We start from the raw sequence: 18,842 nt of genomic DNA on the forward strand, positions 1-18,842 counted from the left end.
GAAGACCCAATGCAGGCAAAAGTAAATAAAATAAAATAAATACATTTTTTTAAGTTTAAAAATTAATTAATTAATTAATTAAAAAGGTGTTCCCTTTAAAAAAAAAAAGAAATACAGGCTGAAGAACAGAGTTTGATAGCAGTGAAGAAACTGTATTGTTATTTGGGACATACTGAGATCAGTTGCTGTGGAATATTCTAGAAAACATGAGCAGGAAGCACTGAAATTTGCATGTCTGAAACTCAAGGGAGCAGTCCCAGCTGCCATTATGACTTGGGATGCTCAGAATATGACTAAATGTTGGAGCCATGAATGAGTGAGGTGAGGAGGTGAAGGAAGAATTTAGAATTTAAGATTCTTTTGAGACACATAATTGGAAACACAAACAAATGCTGAATGTTTGTGGTAACCATTGTGGACAACAAACAGGAGCTTGCCAGAGACACAGAGAAGGCAGTACTGAGAGCCTAGATGAAATTGGAGACTAGGGCAGGTAACCAGTCCAGCGTTTGTGTGGTGGTTTTCCCTCAGCAGTCTTTTGGGTTTTTTTTAACATCTTTATTGGAGGATAATTGCTTTACAATGGTGTGTTAGTTTCTGCTTTATAACAAAGTGAATCAGCTATACATATACATATGTTCCCATATCTCTTCCCTCTTGCGTCTCCCTCCCTCCCACCCTCCCTATCCCACCCCTCTAGGTGGTCACAAACCACTGAGCTGATCTCCCTGTGCTATGCGGCTGCTTCCCACTAGCCAACTATTTTATGTTTGGTAGTGTATATATGTCCATGCCACTCTCTCACTTTGTCACAGCTTACCCTTCCCCCTCCCCATATCCTCAAGTCCATTCTCTAGTAGGTCTGTGTCTTTATTCCCATCTTACCCCTAGGTTCTTCGTGACATTTTTTTTTCTTAGATTCCATATATGTGTGTTAGCATACGGTATTTGTTTTTCGCCTTCTGACTTACTTCACTCTGTATGACAGACTCTAGGCCCATCCACCTCACTACAAATAACTCATTTTCATTTCTTTTTATGGCTGAGTAATATTCCATTGTATATATGTGCCACATTTTCTTTATCCATTCATCCGATGATGGACACTTAGGTTGCTTCCATGTCCTGGCTATTGTAAATAGAGCTGCAGTGAACATCTTGTTACATGACTCTTTTTGAATTATGGTTTTCTCAGGATATATGCCCAGTAGTGGGATTGCTGGCTCATAAGGTAGTTCTATTTTTAGTTTAGTTTTTTTTTTTGCGGTATGCGGGCCTCTCACTGTTGTGGCCTCTCCCATTGCGGAGCACAGGATCCGGACGCGCAGGCTCAGCGGCCATGGCTCACGGGCCCAGCTGCTCTGCGGCATGTGGGATCTTCCCGGACCGGGGCACGAACTCGTGTCCCCTGCATCGGCAGGCGGACTCTGAACCACTGCGCCACCAGGGAAGCCCTATTTTTAGTTTTTTAAGGAACCTCCATACTGTTCTCCATAGTGGCTGTATCAATTTACATTCCCACCAACAGTGCAAGAAGGTTCCCTTTTCTCCACAGCCTCTCCAGCATTTATTGTTTCTAGATTTTTTGATGATGGCCATTCTGACTAGTGTGAGATGATATCTCATTGTAGTTTTGATTTGCATTTCTCTAATGATTAATGATGTTGAGCATTCTTTCATGTGTTTGTTGGCAGTCTGTATATCTTCTTTGGAGAAATGTCTGTTTAGGTCTTCTGCCCATTTTTGGATTGGGTTGTTTGTTTTTTTGTTATTGAGCTGCATGAGCTGCTTGTAAATCTTGGAGATTAATCCTTTGTCAGTTGCTTCATTTGCAAATATTTTCTCCCATTCTGAGGGTTGTCTTTTGGTCTTGTTTATGGTTTCCTTTGCTGTGCAAAAGCTTTGAAGTTTCATTAGGTCCCATGTGTTTATTTTTGTCTTTATTTCCATATCTCTAGGAGGTGGGTCCAAAAGGATCTTGCTGTGATTTATGTCATACAGTGTTCTGCCTATGTTTTCCTCTAAGAGTTTGATAGTGCCTGGCCTTACATTTAGGTCTTTAATCCATTTTGAGTTTATTTTTGTGTATGGTGTTAGGGAGTGTTCAGCAGTCTTAATCGTAGGAGTTGGATGGGCAGGTGTTTACCAAGGTGAGGCCTTGGAGGATCAGTGTCAGGAGAAGTGGAAGATGATTTTTATGGTGCCTGGAAAGAGGATGATCCAAAAAGCTGACTGGGGGTGTTAGGTGGGCCGGGAAAAGATTTAGGGGAGGGGCATACTTAAACCAGAACAGTACTCGGTGTATAAAATCTACCTGATTTTAGTACATTTGTACATTTAGTAGATTTAAATCTACTTTGTATTTGAGTGCTGTTGAGACTAAGAGTTTCCTAGCCTTGGTGCTGTCCATCTTTCCCTAGACAGTTCCTATTGAATGGCCTATTTTAATGTTGACTTGCTGAATTCTTTGTAAGATAGTCCTTAGGTTCTTAACCAAGTTCTCATGGTTTTTTTTTTTGTTGTTGTTTGTTTTTTGCCTTGGTGAATGCTCTTCAGTTCTATTTAGCCTAAAGATCCCCCCTTTTCTCTTAGCCTCCATGCTTTTCCTGACTAGATATGACCACCCAGAGTTTCTTCTTCCTGTAGATTGAAGAAGTTATTAGCCAGGAGCATATGGTCCTCCTTCCCCTGGAGATGCATTTGCTGCCTCTCTCCTAACAGGCTTCAGCTTAAAAATTCAGTCCTTGAAACAACACGAAATAAAAAATGTTGAAGCGCTGCCTCTTCTGAGCCCCCATAAACAGCTGTGCATGCAGCTCAACCCAAAACAGATAATATGCACAGATGTGTTTATGGGAAGGAGGCACGAATATGCTCAGTGTGTTGTTTTCGGCTTCTCACCACTGCAGGGATTGCTTTTCTTTTTCAAGGAAGAGGTACATTGTGGTAAGCAATGTTTTACGACCTATAATAAAAACTCTTGTAAAGACCATTTTTTTGACCAAATGAAGCTGTGTTCTTTTCAGAGAACACTTTCCTTTGCTCCTCTCCCCCTCTCTGTATTGGAATGCACACAGTTCAGCATTAATGCGTAACATAAGGAAATAATATCACAAATTCTAGTTCTTATTTAAGCTGGGAAAGCAACCAAAGTTAATTATGTAAAAAAACTCATTAGTAATGTTTTTCCCTACTCAGTAGTAGCTTCTGAATATTTATATTGATTAAGTAAAAGTTTATCTTGCATTTTTATAGTAAATTGTTATTATCCCATGAAAACACCCATAGGATAGTTGGAGGGAACCTCAACAGTTGGAGACTCCGTAGAAAAATCAGTCCCAGGATAGGTAAAAAGCAACTTAAAACCACCTTAGAAAGTTGGGTCATATACAAAGAGAGACATACAGTGCACTCAGTGAATAATAACAGGTGATTTCTAAGGATCGTCCTAGAAACCCTAAAATGCTAGCAAGCTTTAGACTTTGAGAATTAAGAACGGGCAACATAACACTTGATTTAAATAAAATAATAAATATTTTTAAGATTGTATACTATGCACACAGTGGTGTTTTTTGACCTTAGTAATGACACTTTGGGAAGATGGGAGACTGTTCATGTCCTAACTGGAGAAAACTAGATAGATCTGAACTTAGGGTGTTGCTAGATGCCATTGCTAATGGAAGATCCTCTTCTTGTTTCATGGCACCAGTTCTGAACCCGGTAGCAAGCTGGGAAATTCACACATCGTTTTTAGTCCTCACAACCTCCCTCAGGAAAGTATTATCTGCATTTTACAGATGAGGAAACCAAGGGTGGATGCGAGGGGAGGGGAAGTGGAGGTTAAATAGCAGGCCCAAGTTCACCTAGTGTCTAACCTGGAGATGTAACAGAGCTCTCAGGAGATGGCTCACTAAAGTTGACCTGTGGAAACAAACACTAGCATATTGCATTTGTCTCTTGGATTGCCTTTCCTCTCTTTCCCTTTCTACTGTTTCTAATGTTCTAGTTCAGACTCTTACTATCTTATGTCCAGAGTAGAATAATAGCCTTCTTACAGCACCTCCTATCCACTCTGTGTACTAAAATATCAATAATAATATGCCATTTTTTTACACATTTTCACAAGCTTTCTATTGACTACAAGACATGACACTAAAAACTCCATGCACCAGGCCAGCAACAAAGCTCTTAGCAGTGTGGTCCCATTTAGCAGTGTACCCGCTCTGGGGGCTGTTACTGGTCTCCAAATACCTAAGCACTTGCCCTCCTCTAGGCCTCTGCCAGTGTGGTCTTCTAGGCAGATGCTTCCCCACATCAAACTGAATAGTAGCCCACCACCAGGATGGGCTGGGATGCTGCTTCCTCCTCAGTGCTTACTCATTGCCTGTAGCCCCTGTGCCATTTGTGGTCCTTGCCATATGCTGACTGAAGTGTATAGGTGCATATTTATATCTTCTCTCCCTGTTAAAACAGGAGCTCCCTGGGTCTCTGTCTTAGGTGTGTGTGAGTAACATAACCTAGCACAATGCCTTACACATAATAGGGGTTTCATATTTCTTTTTAATAAATGGTAGCAATTCATTATGTGTGTGTACTTTATACTATATAAAGTACTTAAATATTTAATATCCTACTTAAATACTATATATATTTATATATACATATACAGTATAACATTATATAGTATCTTATTAAGTCTCTCCTTTTTGAGATTATTTCCATTTTTATAAATGTGAAAACCCAGGCCCACAACAGTTGCAAGTGACCAGCCTTAGGTTATAGAACTAGTAAGCAAACATTCAGGTCCAGCGCTTTCAGCTCTAAGTCCAGTACTCTTTCTTTTAAATCATACCGCCCTCAAAAATGGAAATTTACATCTCACGTGCAGGTGGCTCCCTTAAGTTATATACATTTCCAAGAGGAAGTTCTTTTGTACTTCTTTTGCGCCTCCACTTGGCATTCAGTAAATTCTTAGCAAATAAGGGATAAACCACAATGCAGGATCGTAGCCTTTTCACTAATGACTCGGGAATCAGTTTAATTAGTCAGGATATTCTGTATAACTCCTGTGCAGAGCCAAGAGCAAAAGTCGTCATATTTCAGCTTAATGCCTATCTATAGACTAGTGAGTGATTCATCAAATCAAGTAAAATCAACAGATTGCTCTGTGTAAGATACCCTGTTGGATGCTGTGGAGAGTATAAAGGTGTGCTACATTCCCATTCCTCAGAGAATTTACAGTCCAGCTCAACAGCACTTAAAAGTTTGTATTATATACTTGACACATCCAGTATATTATATAAAATAACCAAATATCTCAGTTCCACAGAGGCAGGGCAGGATTTATCCTGATTTTTGTAAATGAAAAACTGAGGTCCAGAAAAGTTAGGACTTGGTTAGTCAATTCGCTAGTGGCAAAGATGAAATAGAATTTAGTCAGTAGCATGGGATTAAGATACCACACTTTGAGAAACACTGGTGTGACAATATGAAATTATAGTATTATTAGGAAACTTAGCCAGTTGTCCAGTTCTGCATCCAAGTGATGACTCAGGCAAAGCGATTTGATCCATAGAATGCTTCTCTTAGGGATGAGAGAGGGTATGTGACTTGCTTGTAGTCATACCCCTAGCTGTAGAAAAATGTGTTCATTATAGGCCTAAGAGTATTATACTTATGAAACAATGAACTGAAAGTCTTAACACACATAATGAAGATGTTTTAATAACTAATAGGTAGGAATACTGATTTATATGCTATGCCCCTTTGGTCCCTATGCCCTAATCCAAACCTGTTTTTTTCTGATTTCCCTGGAATTTTGTTACCTGCTAAAGGATTCCTTCTTGGGAGGAATCAGTAAGTTCTTTTTAAGCTAACAGCTTTTATAGATTTCTTGGTCATTTCCAATTTAGTTTGGGCCTCACTTCTCTCTGAAAAGTCATTGAACATTTATTGGTACCTGTTAATACAGTGGGCTGGGAGTCTAGTGTATGTGGAGGAAGAGTGATTAAAACAGACCCTAATTCTCATCAGAAGATGGGGCCGTAAGGCAGTGAGTGAGTGAAGATGGAGGAAGTCCACAGGAGTTCCAGGAGGCAAGGCCAGAGAGCTAGGTGGGCTTTGTCTGAGGGTGTTCAACCGTGAGAATGATCTGACAGGTTCAGGTTTGCAGATCACCTTTGCAGGTTTGAGATCAGCTTTGCCAGAGAGTAAATGATGGATTTGAGGAAGGAGATTGGTGGGGAAACAGAATAGTACATGTAAGGAAGGATGAGAGTGAGATCCACTATAGTGGGGGCCTCAGAGGTGTAGGAATTATATTTTTTTTAAATGACAAAACTTTACTGAGGGACCTAGAAGAAGACTTGAATAAAAAAAGAACCATACCATGTTGTGTAAAGAAAGACTCACTATTGTAGAAGTATCAGTTTTCCCCTAATTAATCTATAGTTTCTTAAAAAATCAGTGAAAATACTAAAAGAATTTGAGGGAAGATATGGGAAGTCAATAAAATGATCTTAAAATCAGTCCAGGGCTTCCCTGGTGGCGCAGTGGTTGAGAGTCCACCTGCCGATGCAGGGGACACGGGTTTGCGCCCCGGTCCGGGAAGATCCCATATGCCACGGAGCAGCTGGGCCCGTGAGCCATGGCTGCTGAGCCTGCGCGTCCGGAGCCTGTGCTCCGCAACGGGAGAGGCCACAACAGTGAGAAGCCCGTGTACCGCAAAAAAAAAAAAAAAAAAAAAAAAAAATCAGTCCAGAATAGTAACATGTAAGAATACCCAGGAACATTTTTTAGAGAATGAGAAGAGGAAACCAGCCCTACCTGATATGAAAATGTATTCTAAATATTTTATTATTAAAAGAGAAAGTACTCTAAACTGAACCAAGTGAGTCAAAATCCAGAAACAAGCTCAAGTAATATAGAACATGATAAAAATGGCATTTAAAAAGTGAATAATTTAATAAATGCTTAAAACCTTTGCCTAGGATAGTATATTAAAAAAACAGAATAGCACACAACCATTAAAAATTGAGCAATAGGGACTTCCCTGGTAGTCCAGTGGTTAAGACTTCGCCTTCCAATGTAGGGGGTGTGAGTTCTATCCCTGGTCAGGGAGCTAAGATCCCACATGCCTCTTGGCCAAAAACCAAAACATAAAACAGAAGCAATCTTGTAGCAAATTCAGTAAATACTTCAAAAATGGCCCACATCAAAAAAATCGAGCAATAGACCTGTATTTATTGACATGCAAATGCGTTCAATATACATTATGATGTGAAAAGGCAATTACAAAATTGTATACACTAGCATTTCATTTATAAAACAGAAAATAACTGTATGTATGAGTATACATGTCTAGAAAAATTATGAAAGGATACATGAGTATGTTAACTGTGGTTACCTCTGGGTGGAGGAATCGTGGGTGGTATTTCTTTCCTTTTTTTCCTTGTGCTTTGATTTTTTTTAAATTTAACAGTGAAGATGCATTACATTTCTAATCAGAAACTTAGAAGATCTTTCCATTTTGGAGAACAGTGAAGAGGAGGGAGGGATCCAGTGTGAAAGGCCATGGCAGCATTCAGTTAGGAGTGGAACATCCTGTTGGTTGTTACAAGCCAGATGGGTTACTGGTGATCTTCCAAGAGCTGCCGCATCTCCATTCACTGCAGCGATGCGGTGTGGATGGGGAATGAGAAAATGTGCACCGCTGAGTCAAGACCACTGGCTAAGGAAAGAAGGGGGTTGCTTGGGTTGTTTATTAGTCAGGGGACAATAGAAAGGGAAGTCCCAGATCTACAGAAAAGGGGAATGGTTAGTCGAGCGAGGGGAAGGACTTAAGGAAGCTGGAATGAAGGAGATCTAGAGCATAGGAAGAAGATGAATAGTGCATAGAAGGAAAGAAAGCTTTTCCACCAGGAGGTGAGGGAGGAGGGTAGATGCCAGTGCTTACAGACGTATAGGTGAAGCACAGGGAGCTGATAGCCTTCTCTTGATCGTCCGTATTTCTCTCAGAACTGGAGTGCACACTAGTGTGCTAAGAGAAGGAAGAGAGATGATAAGGTAGGGGGACAGCAGTGAAAATTTAGCCTACAGGGACAGCGAGGGCTAACTAGAGACCTGTACGATTACCTGGTGGCACTAACGTAGTCAGGGTTGGGGGACTGACTTCATATTGATAATAGACATGTATGTGATCATTTTTCCCCCTCAACAGCTCTCTGCAACACAGGTATAACAGCTGAAAAAGAGAGCATTTGGGCTACTTGAGGACTAAGCTTTGTATAGAGGATAAGATAGAGTGACCGTGGAACCAGGGACTTGAGGGAATTGGCAGATTTAACGAATGACGCATGAAGAAGTTGCTCTCCAAGTTTAATTAATTATGCTGTCTAATAAGTTTATGTAAATTTAAGTGGTATTTTGATATCCAAATAAATGTAATTAAAGTAACTTTTAAAATTTTTAATTAAAAAAAGATGAGAGTTAAGTAATAACACATTCCTGGTTTTAGCTGTGGGAGTAGATGGCACAAAATTGAATGGAGTTGAAGAAATCAGAGTTCTCTGAAGCTAAGGTGTTCTTGGGATGCTGAAGCCAGGCAGGAATATGGTGAGTGTGGGCTAGAGAGGATGAGCCACAGTCCCTGAGGAATATGAAGGATTGACAGCAAATGATAGCAATGAGAAAGGGGATTTTGTGAGCATTAATTGAAGGAGGTATAAGTCTCAAAGACAAAAGGTTAACCACTTGGATGGGATAATTGGCAACCAAAGAATGTTGGTACAGACCCCATGGGGGGCGTTTTGGTGGGGGGGCTATAAATGAAAGGTTGTGACCTTACTTAACAGGTTTTACTTAATATAATTTTAGTTAAGTTACATTCATTAGAATAATTTTCAACTGCAAATTATACAACACGATGAAAAAATGGCTTGAAGTTAGAGCATTATTGTTGCCCTAACTACAAGGCTAGAGGTGGGTAGCCCCAAAGTTGATTCAGCTCTTCAGTGATGTCATCAAAGACCCAGACTCTTTCCCTCATTACACCCGGGCGTTTCCGTGTGTGCAGGTGATGTCTCCCTTTATGTTTCAAGGTGATTGCTACAGTAGCAAGTTCATGCCCTGAAGCAGTAGCATTTGGTGTAAGATGCACAGGTGGAGAGTGAGGGCTGGGAGGTGAGGAAGTACAGCAGAGAGTTTTCTACAGTGGTCTTCTTATTAGGAGAAGAATGCTTTCCAAACCTTGCCCATATGTCTCATTAGCCAGGACTGGGTCCCACGTCCATCTCTAGATCAGTTCCTAGCAAATGGGAATGTGGTTGCCTTGGACCAGTCCTTCATGGCTGGCAACCAACAATGTCTGCTACAGTAGGCAAATTATAATATGCTCCACTGTGTGGAAAACCAACTTCTCTAATACATTACCTCGTTTGGAGAGGAGGGAAGTACAGAGTGAGAAGAAAATTCTCAAAAGAGGGAATTGAGGAGAATGGGGAAAGACATGAAGGTATTTTGTCCAGATGCAGCCATTAAAAAACATACTGTTAAGGGCTTCCCTGGTGGCGCAGTGGTTGAGAGTCTGCCTGCTGATGCAGGGGACGCAGGTTCGTGCCCCGGTCCGGGAGGATCCCACATGCCGCGGAGCGGCTGGGCCCGTGAGCCATGGCCGCTGAGCCTGTGCTCCGCAACGGGAGAGGCCAGAACAGTGAGAGGCCCGCGTACCACACACGCACACGCACACGCACGCGCACACACACACACACACACACACACAAAAGCTAAGGATAATTTTTCCCCAAATTACAAAATCCAGGCCTTCGGCTTTGCAGAAGTTTGGGGGTAAGGGAGGGCAGATAGTTACGGGTTTGACTCATACATTCTTTTTTTTTTTTTTTTTATGGTACACGGGCCTCGCACTGTTCTGGCCTCTCCCATTGTGGAGCACAGGCTCCGGACGCGCAGGCTCAGCGGCCCTGGCTCACGGGCCCAGCCGCTCCACAGCATGTGGGGTCCTCCCGGACCGAGCCACGAACCCGCGTCCCCTGCATCGGCAGGCGGACTCTCAACCACTGCGCCACCAGGGAAGCCCTGTTAGATGATTTTAAAAGGATCACAAAACAATGTGTCTAGAACAAAAACCATTTGGGGCATTAGCCAACAACCTAGTCACTTATACTTTGTATTTTCTTGTTTATGCAATGTTGATTTTTACATCTTGCTCTGAAGAAGTTATAATTAACATCATTATTTGTAGTTTTAGTTCCCAATGACTTTCCACTGTGGGTTAATAATAGCCATCATGATGAGGTAATGATTCCTTCTTTCAGACTGTCCATTTAGCCATTGCATTTTCCTTCAAACACCAACAGTATTTACAGGCTTGGTGAAAATCAGTGGTGATTTTCTTATTTCTAGTTAGTTGAGACTGATCCTTTCCTTACTCAGCGTTATCATCACTTCCAGGAATGAACAATACATGGCTCCTTTTCATTCTCTCTTCAGAATACGTATTTTGTTAATAAAATTTATATAGTAAAAACCACTTTTATTATGCTTTCATCCAGTTGCATAGAAGCAGTAAAAGTAGAAAGCCAGCACTTGCAATGAGGGAGGGGCCTTGCCTTTGTTTCTGCTGAAGAGCCCCAAGGCTGTGTGTTGCCTTCCTCAGCTAGATCTTCCCTCCCCTCCCTTTGGAACAAAGCTGCCATGTGGCTTGTGGCTCATCTCCAGGTCCTCCCGTTTATTACTTACTTTCAATTTACCTATTACTACTTTCCAGGTAATCTGAAGCTTTAAGGAGCCTGCTTTAGCCCTCCTCTTGCTTTGTCGGAATTTGTTTTGCCCTTTATGATTCGGGATGAAGCATTCTCTGGGTACTCCTATGGACCAGAGTGAGAAGTAGGGGGATCCTGTTTATAATGCAGTCTTTGCGACCCATTGTTAACATTGTGAATTGATCAGCGAAAGTGTGAAGAAACCTCTGTCAAGTTTTGAAGTAGAGTATGGTGTGGACATTACAATAAGCTTGATGTGGTAACTTAAGGCAGATTCTCCTTGAGCGCAAAAGTGGAAGGAGTGAGTGAAATCTCCAGTTCATGAATGAACCCACCTGATTGACTGCCCAGGACTAGGCTTTGTTATTCACTACTTCATTGCTTATTTAGTAATATCGTAGCACATTTTACAGGAGAACTGTGATTTTTAAAATATCCTGGGACTAGATAGAGCAATTCTACTTCTGGGCATATACATCCGAAAGAAATGAAAGCAGGGTCACAAAGAGATTTGTATTTATACACCTATGTGCATAGCGGATTCTTCACGATAGCCAAAACAGCCCAAGTGTCCGTCAGCAGATGAATGGACAAGCAAAATGTAGTATATCCACACAATGGAATATTAGTCAGCTTTAAAAAGGAAGGAAATTCTGACATATGCTACATCATGAATGAACTTTGAGGACATTATGCTAAATTAAATAAGCCAGTTACAAAAAAGCGAATACATTATGACTCCACTCATATGAGGTATCTAGCGTGGCCAAATTCACAGAAACAGAAAATAGAAGGGTGGTTACCAGGTCTGGGAGGAAGGGAGAAGTGAAGAGCTGTTTAGTGGGTATAAGAGTTTCAGTTTTGCAAGATAGAAAAAGTTCTGAAGATTGGTTGTACAACAGTGTGAATATACTTACTACTGAACTATACACTTAAAAATGGTTAAGATGGGAAATTTTATGTGTATCTTACCGCAGTTCAAATTTTCAAATATATGTTAGTAATCAGCAAAAAAGGAAAAACAAAAGAGATCCCGGGACTGGCCCTCATTATTGTCAGTAGTCCTCTGCTTTATGACTTTATCATCACATGATCTGTTACTTCTATTCCTGTAATTATAATCCCTATCTTAAGTCAACATGTTACCAGTTTAGTGTAAAAAAAACCTTTATTGTGTTGATCTGTGAGATTCCTTCAATTTTATTTATTTATTTTTGGCTGTGTTGGGTCTTCGTTTCTGTGCGAGGACTTTCTCTAGTTGCGGCGAGCGGGGGCCACTCTTCATCGCGGTGCGCGGGCCTCTTACTGTCGCGGCCTCTCTTGTTGTGGAGCACAGGCTCCAGACGCGCAGGCTCAGTAGTTGTGGCGCACGGGTTTAGTTGCTCCGCGGCATGTGGGAGCTTCGCAGACCAGGGCTCGAACCCATGTCCCCTGCATTGGTAGGCGGATTCTCAACCACTGCGCCACCAGGGAAGCCCTGTGAGATTCCTTTAACATCCTTCATAAGAAGCAAACTGGGTAGGAGATCGTCATAAGTAACAACAAATCATTATGAAGACACTTCTGTTAAAACTTGGATAACAAATTTGAAAAGACTATGATTTACACATTGTAAGGAGGAAAAAATGATTATCCTTGTACAAGTTGTATATGTCTTATTTTTAATTTTTAAGTAGATAAGCTACTGATGTATACTTTTGTTGCTAAAACCTTGAGGATGTGAGTACATCACTTAGATTTAGGTAGATGCATCCAAAAATACAGAATTGTCTATTGAGAGCTGTCAGTTTTGTGATTTACTGTATGGAATAAGTTGGTGTTTTTGATATCTATTTATCCTATTTATTTATTTTTGGCTGCATTGGGTCTTCACTCCTGTGCACAGGCTCTCTCCACCTGCTGCAAGCAGGGACTACTCCTCGCTGTGGTGCATGGACTTCTCACCGCGGCGGCCTCTCCGTCTGCAGAACACGGGCTCTAGGCGCACGGGCCTCAGCAGCTGTAGCACGCAGGCTCAGCAGTTGTGGCTCATGGGCTCTAGAGCGCAGGCTCAGTAGTCGTGGCTCATGGGCCTAGCTGCTCCGCGGCATGTGGCATCTTCCCAGACCAGGGCTCAATCCTGTGTGCCTGCATTGGCAGGCGGATTCTTAAGCACTGCACCACCAGGGAAGCCCTTCAGTATCTTTTGAAACTAATCATACCTTTTGTGTAGTTGGAAAAAAAGACCCAGTGATAAAACTTTTTCCCATTAGAAAAGCTTGAGGTAGATTTTCAGTTTGCTTGTTTGTTTTGTTTTCAAAGAAGTAAGGGGATTACTGCTCTAGAACACCTAAGAGAAACTAATTGTTATTACAAGGCTTTGAAGACTTCTGGTGTTCAGACTGAAGTCCAGAGTCTTTTTCAGGGAGTTGCCAAGGATAAAACCCCATCTAAAGTCACTGGGAGCCAGACTTCATTCCATGATGGTGTCCTGTTAAAACATGCTCCCATGTCACGTGTTTCAGAAAGATACAGGTCGAGGGCCTCCAGTGACTGTTTATCATTAGTGTGACTAGACATTTTATACCAGAATTGTACATTGTAACATTAAAAGGTTTTAAACCAATGTTTAACTTAATTGGCAGTATCCGTAGTTTCATTGCATTGTATCGCTAGGATTACTGTGAAATATTTGAGTCTTGTATAAGATGGATTAATTTAGATCAAAATCTTGAGGAACTAATTTAAAAGTATGTCTCATGATACTATAAACTGAGATAGAACAGATGATAATCTTAAGTAGAGAATCCTTTGAAATGTCTTTGCTCAAAGCACTGCTTGTGATTCTGAAGGAAAGGTTTTTTTTTTCTTGCCTTGTTTAGTGTTACAGTTGATTCATTCATATAATTCTCAGGAAATGGGACCAGAGTTCTCATTCTATTTGTGACCAGAGTTCCTAACATATGTGCATATATTTCCCTTTTCAGATTAGCTGTTCTGATGAAAGATTAGATGGTCCAATGAAAGATTGGGGTGGGTCCCCAAATCATACTTATTACAAGCCCATAATGCTCATCAACCTACCTCGCAATGGAATTACTGAAGGAAATGAGATTTTTGGCAATTTTTTAAAAAATCGTTAACTCAAGTCTCACTAGTTCAAAACTCTAATTGTAGCTGGATATTATAGGTTTAAAAGAAAACCCAGTTTGCTAACCAAAAAAATTTTTAAGTAGCCTAATAAAATCTAAAGAGTGGTAATTCTTATGTAGAACCAACTTTTTATACATCCATAGGTGTCATTTACATGGAATCAATGTTAGTGCCAGTATATGTGTTCTCACTGCCTAAACTGTGCTTTTATATGATGTTAAGAAGTCATTTTCATCTACACTAGAGGAGAACTGGACTCTTAGTATATGTACCAAAATAACACAACTAAAACCAAATAATAATGATTATGGCATAGGAAGGAAAACTATGCAGCCATTAAAAATCATATTGTATAAAAAAGTTATATTTTAGAAGAATTTTGTTGAAGTGGCAAAATATTCATAATGAATTGTTAAATGTTTTTAAAACAACTGTAAGATGTGTTTAGAATAACAATTTTTATTTATAAATATATGTTATATTTATATATTAATATTATACTGTATGTGATATATATTGTTTATAATATTTATATATTATATAGAGATATAATATATTTATACCTCCAAATATATCAGTATCTGTTTCAAAGACGTTAAAGATAAAAGTTAACAGTAAAGTTTTCTGTCTTCTCTGAGTGGTGGGATTTTGCATGATTTTTGTTCTTCTTCTGGATTTTTAATAAAATTTTTAAAAAGCTTCTATATGCATTAAGCATGTACCAATTTTATAATTAAGAAAAATGTAGTGTGTGCTGTATAAAGACACAAATAAAAGCAATACATATGTATTTAAACTCAGTAGTTCAGGCTTTTCATAAATTAAGATGGGCCTTATTAGTATAATTAATTGGTCCAAATTTTTACATATTTATTCTACTAATTGGCTGCTTAAACTGTTTGAACAATGAAACATGAACCAAGCACATTTATTCTTTGTACTGTTTTAAATGGTTGGTGCTTAGTTTATAAGAAGCTAAAGATGACAAGCCAGCATGACATTAGTTTAGGTTAGTCATGCTGTTTAAAATCCACTGCTTACAAGTCATGTGCATGTGTTTCCAATAAAGACTTATTTGCTGCAGCAGTAGATTACTTTCGTTAACATTTTGTGCTTCATTTTCACACTCTTGTTTATTCATTCCAAGTTGTTTTACCCTCAGTGGTTCTTAAGTCTTGAAGGACTGTCTGTCCCTCAACAGTGCAGTCTTCTCCAGAGTTTTCATCTTTCGAAACTTAGAAGGTAACCCCAGCCAGTTCATCAGATCCATTTAGGTGGAGCTCAAGAAGAATTCCAGTACACCTGTGTCATTGCACACTTGCTTAGTGCTTTGTCCACTGACCTTGTGGCACTGGCCACATTTTCTTCTAGTTGTTTGTTACTCTGTCTCCCCCAGGAAACGGGGCACTTCAACGATTATCATTTGTTGAATGCTAACCGTGTGCCAGAAACTACTTCATTACATGCGTTACTTCATTTAAAATCTCGTATTATGAAAAGTAAGCAATGTTTTCTCCTTTTTATAGGTGGAAAACTAAGGCTTTGGTTTTGAATAAGCCAGGATATAAAGATAGAACTCCCTGAAGGAAATACCAATACTGTAAACCAATAACCAGATACAGTCCAGCTGATGAACAAGTGTGTCCTCACAGCCCCTGCCAGCTCTGAAGCCCCTGATGCTGCCTAATCATCTCTAACCTTTATATGAACAAAATCATTCCATCCCCCCTTTACACACCATTCTCACAATATTTGGGGAGGGGGGTAGGTCAGTCTTATTAACCCCAGATTTCAGAGCGCCATATCATGGTCATTATCTTAAATTCCTACTTTCAGACAGTTTCCGAGTCTTAAATTTTGTATCTGATTTTATCAGCTCTAAAATTAGAAGAAGATGTGACATTGGTTTATTTTCTGAATGTCCCCCTCCTCCATGCTAGCTGATACTGTCAGCAGTAAGTGCTGCCATTTATTGAATGCTGACTACTGTCAGTGCTTTACAAACAGTGATCCTACGAAGTAGGTTTTCCTATTTTTACAGACCTGAAAACTGAGGCTTGGCGAGGTTAAATGGTTTACCCGGTTTTCCACGCTCATTCAATCATTGATCTAATGAAGGAGTGCATTGGGGATTTGAATCCAGTTTTCCTGGACTCTGGTTCGAATCAAGACTCTGTCTTTTGCTAGTAGTGTTACTTTGGGCTAAGTACATACACTTACTGTGTACCAGTTTCTTGACCTGTAAAATGGGCCAATGATATTGTTTACCTCAGTGTTGTGGTGTGGATTAAGTGAGTTACTAAAGAGAAGGTGTTTAGAGCAATGCTTGACACATAGTGACTGCTAAGTAATAGGTGCTATAATAATAATAAGAACTACCATTAATGTTATCATTGTTTACTGGATTTTAATTGTTGGAATCATGTATTAAATCCTATAAAAGTATATGAAGTAAAAAGTGTCCCTCTCTCACCAACTACTTCCTCTCCCCAACATTAACCATGGACACCAGTTTGGTGTATATCCTTCCAGAATATTTCCTATGCCATCTGAAACTATTTTTAAATCATCCTTTCATTAATGAAATACAGGTCAAGAGTGAAATTTTTTGTAGTGATCTTGAAAATTGGAGAGTGGAGCAGTAGGGGGAAACAAATTCATTCATTCAGCAAATATTTATGAAATGCTTTCTGTATGCCAAGCACTTTTCTAAGTGCTGAGGATTCAGCCTGTTGAATTTCTGTTTTGACCATTGATTGATTTTCTTTTTTGGTTTTATTTAGGATATGATGTTTCAGCTTCTCCGAGGTCTGGACTTTCTTCATTCTCACCGAGTGGTACATCGTGATCTAAAACCACAGAACATTCTGGTGACCAGCAGTGGACAAATAAAACTGGCTGACTTCGGCCTTGCCCGCATCTACAGTTTTCAGATGGCTCTTACCTCAGTGGTGAGTGAGAAAGTGCTGTTCTTCCATTAAACTTAGTTTTCTGCTTTTGAATGACAAACTGCCCCCATTCCAGGCCCCTAATGTTATTACTGCCAGTGGTCAGTTGGTGGACAGAATGTCTTTGCACTTTGTATATAGCAGGCAGTAGGAGGAAAGTGTTATGCTTACAACTGCAGACATATCCGGGCTGGGCTTGTTGTGGACAGAACCCATTGCAGAAATAGACGGTTGCTTCTTAGCCACTAGAAAGGAATCAGTTACAAGTTTCCAAATGGTTTTGCCATATGGCTTTTTGCCATAACCACTGTGTTCAGAGCTGCATATATAGTGTCTAGGGAAACATAGCTCAAGGTCAGCGAGGAGAGAGCACCAGGAATGTTGATCTGTCTGCAGCATCCTAGTTTGAGAAACAGCCAGGTACCTGCACAGGTGTGTGAAAGCACTCCTGTGAAGCTGTGGTGCGTGGACTGTAAAGAAATTAAATTTACAGTGAACTTGGATGATCCGTGAACAAGTAGCACCACCCTGCCGGGTGAAGGCTTTTGGGTGAAGCCAAAATACGAAGAGTAAACCCAAGGGCTCTATTTTGACAAAGAATGACAGTTATTCTGTTTTTTTTCTCATTCAGACATTAAGCCTTAAGTAAAAGAATCTTCTTGGGTCAGTATGCCATTTTCTACATATAGTCCATCTTTAGCCTCAAAGTGGTTCTCAGTTAAGGGCAGCGCTGCCCTGGGGGGAGGGGGAAACATTGTTCAGAAATGTGTGACGGCATCTTTGGTCATCATAACAACTTGGGGGATGGTGGTGGCCACAAGGAGGCTAATATTCCGCGCAACAAAGAATTGTTTCCCCAAATTCCAGTAATGCCTCAGCTGAGAAGTAGAAATTCAGGAGGGGAGTTGGAAATTCTCTAAGAGAGATAACTTGCCTTAGAAAAACATTCAATTTGCAAAAATGTTCTGCTTCCTCACCCTGGAGATACAGATACGAGAACCTGGATGTGTAAGATCACATACTTTCCCAACATTATATACTTTACGTAGGGCATCATAATTTTTACAGAGGATTCCTTAGAATGTGTCACTGTTGTTGAAAGATAAATCATTCTTGTTTCCTCTTTGCCCAACATACACCGTCACTTTTGAGAAGACAGGACCCAAGATGGTGTTTAAAGGATAAGTCTCCGATTTGGGCTGGGTCAAGTGAGCCCTTGTGTTCTTATATAATCACACCAGAAAGGGCTGAGTCTGTGTGTTTCCCCAGTGGGAAGGGTGAGGTAGGCTGCAGCTTCCCTAGGAAGTAGTTTCGTATGTTGTTTCACGGCCCTGGGGAGAAGCTTGAATAGGCTTTGTGATCTGGACAGTCATCAGGGGAGCAGATGGAAGGAACCAGTCCCTTTGGTACATTAATTGAGGGAAGGATGAGCCGTAACTGAGACACTGTATTTTGATCCCCCCGAACTGGGCACTGAAAACCATAAATAAAAACAGGAAACCCAGTTGGGTTTGCTTTTTTTTTTTCTTATTAAATTTGAGGAATGATAGCCCAGCTTGTGCGTAACACCAATTAACATTCCATTCTTGCTGAAAGTTGATATGTTCAGACAGGAAAATGGAGACAAATGATTTCATACAGAAAAGGGGAAAGGCAGTCGTAAATACCTGATTTTTCAGTATGTAGTTTGTATTGCACACTCTGTATTTCTTATGTGACATAAAGTAAAAAATATTAGCAACTGGGAAAGACACTGGAACAAATTCAGACTTTATTTGAAAGAGTCATAGTTGGAACTTAATGTCAATAATAAAGAATATGATTCCTGTAGGGTACCGCATTAAAATTTTTTCCCACTGTTTATTTTTCTTTTTAAGGAAAAATCCATTTCTATAGTGATACATTGGTTTATGTACACACAGTGACACGTAAAGGCCTGGAATCAGTTTTTTCAGACTGAACTGGTATTTATTTTTTGTATTTC

The 18,842-nt window shown here is 40.1% G+C and overlaps 1 protein-coding gene across 5 annotated transcripts in view; it reads left to right on the forward strand.

Moving 5' to 3' along the window:
• Positions 1–18,842, forward strand: part of CDK6 (cyclin dependent kinase 6) — a 237,006-nt gene that overhangs the window by 96,090 nt on the left and 122,074 nt on the right. For all 5 annotated transcript variants that reach the window (XM_081243507.1, XM_081243509.1, XM_081243510.1 and 2 more), the window contains exon 4: positions 16,694–16,861. In XM_081243507.1, the coding sequence (XP_081099633.1) occupies positions 16,694–16,861 (168 nt within the window). The remainder of the gene's footprint in view (positions 1–16,693; positions 16,862–18,842) is intronic.

Source organism: Mesoplodon bidens (genome assembly GCF_964165515.1).
Source record: "Mesoplodon bidens genome assembly, chromosome: 9".
NCBI lineage: Eukaryota > Metazoa > Chordata > Mammalia > Artiodactyla > Ziphiidae > Mesoplodon > Mesoplodon bidens.